This window comes from Colius striatus, chromosome 10, assembly GCF_028858725.1.
Source record: "Colius striatus isolate bColStr4 chromosome 10, bColStr4.1.hap1, whole genome shotgun sequence".
NCBI lineage: Eukaryota > Metazoa > Chordata > Aves > Coliiformes > Coliidae > Colius > Colius striatus.
In genome coordinates, this window is record NC_084768.1 from 7,364,871 (window position 1) to 7,376,468 (window position 11,598).

Below are 11,598 nucleotides of genomic sequence, written 5' to 3' on the forward strand. Positions count from 1 at the left end.
TTTGCAGGTGCGTATGTCAACAAGACACATCAAGAGAAAGAATGGAAAAATCTGTGACAATAAGTAAGCAGCTTTGGCAACATCTAATGAACCCTTCCCTTTGAAATAACTTTCATGTGTGCATGGAAGAAGTCAACAAGATATTTAGTAGCCTTAAATTCACTGTGCTTGTCTTATTCCTGTTAAAAACCACAACAAAATTCCAGTTCAGGGTTTTTGGAAAACAAACCTCACACTACGAGGAAGTTTCAGACCTCACACCAAAACCATTCCTACTTTTACTTTAAAAATTATGTGGTTTTATACAAATTTTCTCCCCGCCTTACCCTAAAATTTAAAAGGGAACCAAAAGTATTGATCTTCTTCCTGTTAATCTTGCAAGTGTTTCCATACCTGTAGAACTGCACAGCATTCTATAAATGCAAACAGTATTACTTTTCTCTGCACAGGAAACATATAAAACACTTATTTTACTGGATATGTTAGAATTATCCAACAAATACTTTCAAAATCACTAGTTTGAACAAGATAAATGCTGTCTAAATATCCAACCCACCCCATCCTCAGAAACTAAAGGAGAAAGAGAACTTGCAGCATCTGGAGAAGCAAAACAGGCTGCAAATTCTGACAATAAGGAATCAAATACCTGAACAGTGTGTTCCTCAGCAAGTACTGGCTTGCCAGCTCTATTCCCTTCTAAATCAACTGTCAATTCAGAGACTTCAGCAGATCTCATTTATTGGGGTAATACACTAAAAGGAAAGGAGAAACTTCAGGAATCCAAATTCCAGCCACTGATGGCTTCATAACGCAAGACTAACACCTTGCTAACTTCCTTATGCATTGCTCTCCAAGGACAAACCCCTGCAGAGGACAGCGAGCCTGCTTAACTTTATGCTGAGGAAGTTACTCTATTTCAGTGGCACTGGTCAAGTTTAAGATTGAACCTATTGTTACTGTTTTCCTGGATAGTTACATAAGTATGCAATTCTCACACAGCTAAACATGCAAAGCATCGAACACCAGAAATATTCAAGAATACAGAACATTCCAAATGACCAGATAAACTCATCTACTCTAGAACAACTCTGCTGCAGCAATAGAAAGTCCAATGCTAGATGACAACACTTTATCTGAAATAATGGAGAAAAAAGCTGGCACAGAGAAACAAGAGAGGAAGAAAAATCTGCTGACCAGTGCTCAAACTAAGTCTGAAGTCTAGCTCAATACACAGTTGGACACGTGTCACATTTTCAGAACTAAAGAAGGCAAATGTGTTCTTAGTGTCTGTATGTAAATACTTAGGACTAGTCTATAAAATACATTTTAGTTTAGAGGTTATTTGCCACATTTTGATCTTCTACAACAGGGTTCAGTGAGCATTGGAAAATGTTAGAGCTACTAGTTTGCCCAATTCCTCAGTGACAAAAACTAATCACAACTTGACTCCCCATCTCTCCCCACAGCCACCAGATGCAATTTTTCCTTTTTAATGTGCCTGAGCTGTGTTTAAAAACATGTTGGATATGAACAGTTTCTGTTTGAGATTCTGGTAGAGTAAAAAGCTGTTACAACCTATCTACCTACAGAAAGGAACAGTTTGTAGCCACATCAAAGAACCATAAGCAGCACTGTAGCTATGATCACATTCAGGAATTCTAGCACAGCCAGGAATTTACAGGGCTTGAAAACACAAAATCAAGAGAGGAGGAGAACAGATGAAAATTATAGTTCTGTAGTTACAACTCTACACTTCTAAATGTATATTAGTTAAAAGCAACATTTTAAAAATAGGGTGGGGTGGGGGGGAGAATATAACTCTGAGCAGCTGGTAGGGCAGAACCTCATGATCAGTAAAACAAAGCATCTGGAGCATTACACATAATTTAGAGAAATGCACAATTTTGATTCCAAGCCAATTTGAACAGTACAGTACTACTGTTTATCAGTGACTCTGAAATGTCAGTATAGACAAAGAATGGAATTTGAACAAAAAATTGTCTTTCCAAGTGTGAACAGATGAAATGGCTACTGGAAAGACAGCTAGTAAACAGGAATGAAGCCACCATACATTCACAGCCGTCTTGTAAAACGGGAAACAGACAGTATAAATTCATGTCAACTTTGTTTTAAAGCTTTAACTAGCATGAAGAGTGATCATCTCTGGCAGGTGGTGCACTTCAATACTTCTTAAGAGAAGGCTCAGGGAAGACAGTGATTTAGTGCAAATGTGGGACCACATAGTGTCTCCTAAAATATCCAAAGCTGCACTCTTCAGAGTCCTGCACATACACATATAGTTCAAGGGCAAAATTAACTCATCTTTCCTTCCATCAAATGCTAGATTTCTCATACACATACTTTTACTAGTCAAGTATCTTGTCTAAAAAGTCTGAGTTGGACACGTAAAACACTAAGGGGTTTAAGAAGTCACATTACTACTGTGCTAGATTATCTGTGCTGAAATTTGTAATAAATTCCTTCAAAGCACCACAAAGAAAAAAAATGGACAAGGCCAACTTTGTGTAAATTTGGATCCTACTTCTGTGCTCTTGACAATTTCACACCAGAACTGTTATTAAATTGAACTTCAGTTAATTTTGTTGCAAAGCCTGATTGTTTGAAGAGGAGTTTTTCTTCCTTTTACTTTGCAAGCAATAGAGGAATTGCTACTATTTAGACAGGAGTATCTTCATTCTTTTCTTCACCATGCTTTAAACTGATGGTGAAGATCACATTTCTATTAGCCTGATACTTTAAGAACACAATGTTGAAACTAGCATACTACTTCTACATGCATTTTCTGCTCTAATATTACTGGGCTGTCTGGTCATAGAGCAGAATGTATAAAGATCCATCACAAATTAAAGAAAGCAAAAGTTTGAAAGCGTTATCACAGCATTGTGTGTGTGTTTGAGCAAAACAATTGGAAGACCAAACACCAGAACCACAACTGCTGCTATGACTCAAAAGACTCAAGTTCTATTAACAGGCTGCACTAACAACATCCTTTGAACATCTTATTATTTCAAAAGCATCATGTTTAAATTATGACTTGGCAGAATTTCTTGACATTTGCTTCTCAAGTATTCTGTTCTTACTCTTATTGCTTGTGCAAAAGTGCTCTTCATAGGACAAGGCAAGTCATCAGTTGTAAGTATAAATATATGCAATATATGGAAAGATACAGAAACTATGGAAACCTTGGTCTCTCAAGAAAAGGAAATATCTCTTGCAAATCATGTTCAGTAACTGCTCTTGAGAAAGAAGATCAAGATAAAACTCCAGTGTACATCACTGGAGTTTTTTTGTGGCAGTAGCTCTGCCTGTTTGTGTTCTCTAAAAGTACATAAATCAATGAAGTGAACTGTAAAAAAGCCAGTTCATATAAGCAGGTACATCTCAGAGATCAGTGACAGAGGAATGCTAATAAACATACTGAGGCCCTTTCTTCTTTCAAAGTGAATGGGGTAAAGAGAAGACAGACTTATTTTCAGGTGAGAAGAAAGCTTGTGGCATACGGGATCAAGACAAAGCACACAAAAGCTACTCCACATAATAATTCCTACACAACTAATGTATGTTAATAAAAGTTTACAAGGTACCTGGCATGGAGCTTGTTGCTCTTCTCATCTTGTGGAGAGTATTCTTCTATAACATCCTGTACAAAAGGTGTCTGCTGCTGGTGTGTTCTGGTGTATGGCAACACGTGGCTAAACATATCACAAGGCCTAGTGGTAATTGGCCCCTTCTTCTTCCTGGGGAGAGTGCCATGGATCGAGATGTCTTGAAAGGAGTCTGAGTGATGTTCAGCTGGCAAAGGCTTAGAGGTCAAAAGGTCCATGGAAGAAGCCAATGTGAACTTGTGGTTCACCGGGCCATTTCTGATAAGATTTGAAACTTTTCCTGCAGCTATCATTCTCGGTTCTGGAAAAATAAAAATCAAGATTAATTATTGCACATCAACCATCAAAGCCCCCACTTGTATTAAAGATAAAAAATAGCATGACTGACAAAGGCATCTAAGATCTAGGCATCTAAGATCTAAGCTTTGAGGTGGATACCTCAAGATGTAGCCTGTCATGTTGCTGCCAACTACACATCTATATTCACTTTTATACATGTAAGGACTGGCTGATTCCCCAGAGGCTGTGCTGCCATTCAGCAAGATCTCAACTGGCTTGAGAGTTGGGCAGAGAGGAACCTCATGAGGTTCAACAAGGACAAGTGCAGAGTCCTGCACCTGGGGAGGAACAACCCCATGCACGACGACAGGCTGGGGGTTGACCTGCTGGAGAGTAGCTCTGCAGAGAGAGACCTGGGAGTCCTGATTGATAATAAACTAACCATGAGCCAGCAACGTGCCCTCGTGGCCAAGAAAGCCAGTGGCATTCTGGGATGCAGCAAGAAGAGTGTGGCCAGCAGGTTGAGAGAGGTTCTGCTCCCCCTGTACTCTGCCCTGGTGAGGCCTCGTCTGGAGTCCTGTGTCCAGTTCTGGGCTCCTCAGCTCAAGAGGGACAGGGGACTTCTGGAGAGAGTCCAGCACAGGCCCACCAAGATGACCGGAGCATCTTTCATATGAGGAAAGGCTGTGGGAACTGGGGCTGTTTAGTCTAGAGGAGACCGAGGAGAGGTCTCATTAATATTTACAAAATATTTAAATAGTGGGTGTCAGGAGGCTGAGGCATCACCTTTTTCTCTTGTATCCAGTGACAGGACAAGAGGTAATGGAGAAACGCTGGAACACAAAAAGCTCCACTTAAATATAAGGAAAAATTATTTCACTGTTGAGGTGAGGGAGCCCTGGCACAGGCTGCCCAGGGAGGGTGTGGAGGCTCCTTCTCTGGAAGTTCTTAAAACCCGTCTCGACGTGTTCCTGTGCGACCTGATCTAGGTGGACCTGCTTGAGCAACGGGGTTAGACTAGATAATCTCCAGAGGTCCCTTCCAACCCCTAGCAGTCTGATTCTGTGAAAAAGTGACAACAAAAAGATCTGGATACATGCAAGAACAGGGTCTAAGCAACTCTCCATTTTTATCTACCAAATTCCTCTTTTTTCTCCTTCACATCCTCTGGAAACTCAGATATCAACTTAGAACCATTAACAAAAAGCTGTTTTTAGAACATTTTGACAAAAACTAAAGGACACTCTACAGCTTAGTTTAGAAGAACATGTTTCTGAATCCAGTAGCTAGCACATCCTGAGTAAAAAAATCTGTTTGCCAACAGTCTTGTTGCAGTAATAAATCTAGCAGAGACCTGGTCACATATTCCTAATAGGCTGTAAACTAAAGGGGTCTACTCAAGAGGGCAAGAGCAGATTACTGAAATTCTGTTCTTCAGCATGCACAGCGTACTGGCTGAAATTGTGTTTGACTTTAGGGATTTGCATAGCTGTCAGTTTCTTGTACAATCAATTACAGCCAGCCCTACAGTACAGGTTTTTCTGTTATTGTGCACAAAAAAATTAGTGAGAAAAACACTTCAGGCACATTACCAGGCTGATGTTCCATTCCTTGTGCTCACTTTGAAGTGTTATATTACAGAAGACAGGCTGTCTTATCCTATCTTGTTGCATTAGCCTGCAAGAGGCACTCTACGGAACATACTTACAGACCCATAGGTCAACCAGCCCCATATTATTTAACCTAGGTGGTAGGTCAGCCAGGTGCTACCTACAAAAACTGGAAAAGCCACAGAAGCAGAAGACATCAATGTGAAATCAGAAAGCAGGAGAGTTGGGGAGAATCTGTTCCAACTGTGGTCAAGTTTCATGCTGAAAACTAGCAGTAGTACCCTGAAGGCCCTGTAGCCTGGATGTCACCTGCCTAGAGCTGCACAAGAACTCCCCTGGTTTTGGGGAAAGCACAGGTATTGCAAAGAAGACAGAGCTGCCTCTCTATAGTCCTCCCGCTCCCTTCTCCAGCCTCAGCATCACAGGTACTGTCAAAGTACTGCTGCACTGAAGCTATTGTTACTTATAGAGGTTATCATAACAAGTTTACTTTTACAGTAACACTAAAGCCGATGCCAAATTTAGCAAAGAACTCTGCTATTTCCTCTCAGCTGGATTAGAGAGATTCATAGGCTGGATAAGGTTTCTAGATATCAACAACAAACGCCTTAGCATTTCTCCCTTATGGAAGGCCCTACAATAAATCCTCATTAGTTACAGACAATAAATAGTATTTTGATTTTCTTTAAAAAAAATCTGCAATTTGCCAAGGCTCTGTTTGAGCACAGCTACTACATCCTAGAGCAGAAAAGCCTCTGGAAATAGCACCTCTGTCTAAACAGAATCTATTTGATTTAGTCAGGTTTCTTGTTGAAGAGTAAATAAAATGACATTTTAAGGTTTTATAAGTTCAAGTTACACAGACCTAAACAGAATTCAATATCCCACAGAAACCAAACCACACTCACAAAAAATCTGGTATAAATTATCCTATGGTCCTCTGATGTGAAATACCATATCACTTAATTTAATATGTGATCTAAGGACACAGCTTCTGCTGGCTAATATTAAAAATATCACATAATCATTTTCAAAGTAATAATTGAAATGTTCTGTATGCAAAACAGAGATACAGAAATCTAAAATGCAAATACTTGCCATAAAGGTACAACCTCCTATGGCTAAAATAAATCAACAGAGCTTGCTTCTAGTAAATGAAACTTGACTATTAGAAAAGAATGATAAAAATTACCCCAAAACATTAGAGATTTAAAAAAGTTTCCTAGAACTCACATGATCATTTGAAAACTCAAATTTACGTTTTTACTGTAGTAAGGCAACAAATATCACTTAGAGAGTCTGAAAAATTGGAGGCTAGCTTATTACACAAGCATGTTGTTATTCCACCTGGGAGCTGCTGAGAGCCTGGATTCAATAATCATACTTTCTTATTGGTTTATAAAAAAACCCCTCCAAACCTCTGATTCATAGGGTAGAGTTGGAAGGCAGCTTTATAGATGATCTAGTCCAACCCCCCTGCAGAAGCAGGTTCACCTAGATCAGGTTGCAGAGGAACATGTCCAGGCGGGTACTGAAGACCTCCAAGAAAGGAGCCTCCACAACCCCTCTGGGCAGCCTGTGCCAGGGCTCCCTCACTGAAACACTGAAAGAGTTTTTTCTTATGTTTAAATGGAACTTTTTGTGTTCCAGCTTCATCCCATCACCCCTTGTCCTGTTGCTAGATATCATAGAAAAAAGGGATGTCCCAACCTCCTGACACCCACCATTTCGATATTTGTAAATGTTAATAAGATCCCCCCTCAGTCTCCTCTTCTCCAGACTAAACAGCCCCAGTTCCCTCAGCCTTTCCTCATATGAAAGACGTTCCAGTCCCCTGATTCCTGACTATTTAATACAGCTTATCCAGTCAGAAATTTTCCTTAGGCTTTCCTGCAGGATTACCACTGCTATGCTGAAATGGAACACAGGGCAAACGGGTATCAAAACCAAGCAGGTATAAACATAACCAGCACAAGTTTCTATTTAATAGTTGGTAAGTCCACAACAGGCTTACAGTGACAAACTGTCAACTACTTCCTGAGGATCCATAAAGAAAGCTAAGAATTCCCATTCCTAACCAAATCACAGGGTAATTATTATAGCAATCCAGTAGGTTTCCAATCCAACAGTCTTGAGAACTTTTCAAATAATGAAGACTCATTCAAGTACAGCGCTCTCCATTTCATGTCCTGTCATAACTTCTATCCACAGATTTATCTCCTTCCCTGTATGCTGCTGCACTGTGTATTCTTCATAAATGTAAACTAAGAATGACATCTAAGCTCAGTAACAAAAGTCTCACCAAACTATCTACAGCTCTTTTTTTATATTGAATGTAAACATGAAGACTCTGGAATGTCTCAAATACTTTAGCATATGATTCAAAGAATCTTTGACTTTGGTAGATACAGAAATACTGAAAGTTTTACTCCCTAAGAGACAGTGTGCTTTGAACATCTGCCATCATGCAAACAACAATGGAAATGGTAGAAATTATGGTAGAAAAACAGCACAAAAGGAACTGAAATTTAATTGTATACATTCTCATTTGTCAAAATGCAGCATCAACAAAACAGAGCGGTTCAGAAGTCATACAAGTTTCCCCTAACTAGATGCAAACAAGATTGACTCATGCCAACACAGTGTTAAAAATGCTAGGCGAATTTGTATCTATATGGAGAGTGGCATTTATCTTCTTCAGTCTGTAAGTTAGGAAAGTATATGTGAACAGAAATGGCAGGAGTCAGATTGTGAATTTGGAGAACTGGAGCGAATGAAAAGTTTCCAGATAAGGTCTGATATGTTCTGGGTTTTTTATTATCAGTGAGAGTGAGGGAACACAAATGAAGAAGTCTTTAAAATCAATATGGCATTTTGGAAAACAGTATGAGATTTGACAGAATAAGGTATGTTTCTGGTAGGCAAAACCAAACTGATGCAAGCTCTAACCCAATGGTGTTTGCATCTTTTGGTGCCATTGCTCAAAACAAAAAAAGAACCGTAAGAACAACGAAACAAATAACCTTCGCTTTCCCAAAACAATATACAAAATGTCCTTCTACTTGGGCCCTTCTAGCTTTGGGATGCAAATACAAACTTTCTGGCTCAGCTTGTTTTCATGAAAAATTTCCAGTGTTCACGTGGTCTGAAGAAGTGTTCTGACAGTTCACTCAACTTGATGCACGTACAAGATTAACACAACACAACACAACCAGAGGCAACAGTTACTACTTTGGTTTCTCAATACATTGGAGGAGGGGCAGCAAGGGAAAGGAAAATCTCCAGTTCAGCCTCAAAGATTCATGAATGGCCTAACAAATAGTCCAAGGCTGTATATGCCTCGTAAAAGGAAACAGAAATCTCAGTTTAAAATCAGACTCTCAAGCGACCTCAAAGCTCTGACTTAACACTAAACCAGTTTCAGACATTAAGAGTCAAACTTCTCTCAGTCTTATTTTAGTATGGGTAGTATTTCCTACTAGATCAAAGTCTCTGAAATCTATGCTGGGCGTTAGCATATCACCAATAGTACAATATTTTACTCAAGGTCTTACCATGTCTTCATCACTATAAATGCTACAAAGCTAAGAGGGCTTGAACATGGTTTACTATATCCAACTGAAGAACAACAGGTCTTTACAAGATGGAGTCCACTTTTGTGAAATCCCTATTTAGTTTTGACACAGTAAATCTCTTCACAACCTCCTACCCACTCACCTGCCCTCCCTGCCTCCAAACCAGTAACAGTAAACTACACCAAGTGGGAGATTTACTACTTTTTTTCTCCTTGCTACATTACTTGGCATAGTTGCAGCCACTATGCAGATGCTCAGAAGAAATAAAGTGATCAACCTTAATAGTGAAGAAAGTCAGGTTCAGGACAAAAACCAGATCAATTTCCTTGGATTGATTTTGTGCAGTAAGATAGAAAAAATAGGGAAGCAGAAAAAATATGACTGAAAAGCCACTGAAGTTAACATATCATAGGAAGAAATACAGTTAAAACTATAGCCACTATAATTTCAAAGCAGATTTCACACTGTCTAGAAGCAATATATTGTTCTTCATGAGTAAAACAAGAGAGGATCTGATCTCAAAATGGCTTAGAAGCAGCCTCTACAATCTGCAATTTCTGCTTTAAAAAAAAAAAAAAAAAGATGAATTGATGCAGTAGCTGCTACTAGCAAACAGGTCACAGGACTTTGAGAAGAACAGTAAGGTTCAAGAATCTACAGCTTGTTATGATAGGGAGAAATAGATAGAGAAAGGCTATGCAACAGTTCAAAGGCTTTAAACTGCTATCAGAACAAACATGAGCCTGCTGAACATCAAAAACTCTCCACAAGATTACACCCAGGTCAGTGGTTCCAAACGGTCTTGAAGTGCTATCAAAATGCTCATGCTTTCTTTCTCTCTCTCTCCTTATATACATGACACAATTTCTACTCTCACTGTAACCTGCCAATCTATTTCAAATGTTATTTTAACTATTATTCTCAGGTAACAGAAAGCACACAGACCAACATTAGTTACCTTTGATTTTTTTTCTGTTTTGACAATAGAGAAACAAATAAACCCCTCACTTCCTGAGTTTTCACACATAGAAAGCCTTGATCTATAGAAAATGCCATGAAAAAGTGATCACTGAAGGGGATTCAATAATAAGTAGAGACTTCTTCATCTGAGTTATACTATGAAATTACCTCAGAAACTGAAGTGCACGATCAGCTCAGTAATCCTGAATGATATTGACTTGAAATAAACATTCTCTCCCCATTTTGCTGGCAGAAACAGAGGGCTTCCCCAAAGTTACAGTCAAATTAAGTGTTTTCCAGCTATTCCTTCAAATATAAGCTTTTGTTCCTCCAATATAGGAAGTAATTTATTGTTTTGCCCGCTCCTGTCTTCCCATGAGGGAAGACAGGAAAAAAACCCCACAAAACCCACTGTAACTGACAATGAAGTATTTTTAAAAACCCTTTTCAGCAATAATTATGCATTTAGTTATTTTGAACTTAATCACCAACTTAGGAAATGTCAAATCTGGACAGAAAGAGGTGCTTTCATATGTGCTTCTCTTTAATTGACAAAAAAACCCAAACCACTCCAAACGTTTCTACTCTGTGAGGTATTTTGGTATCTTGAGTACATCAGTGTTTTATACTTGAAGAATACTTGATAGATTTCCATGGTATCTATTCCCGCAAAGCCTAAGCATTGGATTAAACGTCTCGGTGGTTACTGTCCCAGCTACGGCACTTCCAGCATTTCGCATGCCAACCGCCGCCAGCGCCAGGGGCCACCCTGCTCTGTCGTTCCCTGTCCCGAGAGAGACAGACACGCTCATACACACACAAAGACAGCTTTTGATTCTCCACCCGAGAGGACTCCGCTGTTCCCGCAGTTACCAGTCTGATCACTGCTGCTTCTTTCCAAGGCTCCTGGAGATAAGTCGGAGGTTTCGTCCTGGCCAAGCGATCTCCGGCCACCGAGTGCCGTCCAGGTCCCTCGGGGCTGCGGAGCCGGGACGAGCGGGTAAGAGGAAAGGGGTAGCCGCAGGCCGTACTCGCAACACCAACGCGCCGGAGCGCTTCCAGCACACGAACTGGGGCGTTCCCGAGAAAGCCCACGGTGCGGCCGTGCCGCGGCAGGAACCCGCACGTACACTTGTACCAGCCCGCCCTAAAAAAGGAGCGTTTCGCTGTAACTACAGTAAGGCTGACTCAACCGGCGCCGTCCCAGAACACTTTATCGCTCACTCGCCCGGACCGCGAAGGTACAGACCTGGTATCGTGACTCTCCTCTTCCCACCCCGGCAAACGAGACGACTCCCGGGCGCCACTCACCTGGCGGGCGCGGGGCTGACGGGCAGGGGCGGGGGTGGGGGTGACGTCGGGGCGGCCCCTGCAGCTCCGACAGCGCCATGCGCTGTGCGGCGGCGCCCTCAGCTCAGGGCAGCAGCTCCCCGCGGCGCTCCGCTCCCCGCCGCCCTCCGCTCCCCGCAGTGCTCAGCACCGTGTGGCCCTCCGCTCCCCGCGGCCCTCAGCTCCGCGCGACGCTCCGCTCCGCGCGACAGAGTGGCC

General features: G+C 41.1%; 1 protein-coding gene across 3 annotated transcripts in view; it reads right to left on the bottom strand.

The window, feature by feature from the left end:
• Positions 1–11,377, bottom strand: part of BCAR3 (BCAR3 adaptor protein, NSP family member) — a 51,814-nt gene extending 40,437 nt beyond the window's left edge. Inside the window, exons 1-2 of one of the 3 annotated variants that reach the window (XM_062004054.1) lie at positions 11,362–11,377; positions 3,606–3,927 (exon numbers count right to left, since the gene is read on the bottom strand). In XM_062004054.1, coding sequence (XP_061860038.1) covers positions 3,606–3,919 — 314 coding nt within the window. In that variant the 5' untranslated portion in view covers positions 3,920–3,927; positions 11,362–11,377. Of the gene's footprint in view, positions 1–3,605; positions 3,928–10,923; positions 10,974–11,299 lie in introns of those variants that run through there. The other 2 variants (XM_062004055.1, XM_062004056.1) reach the window with 2 other exon arrangements.
• Positions 11,378–11,598: the final 221 nt, after the last annotated feature.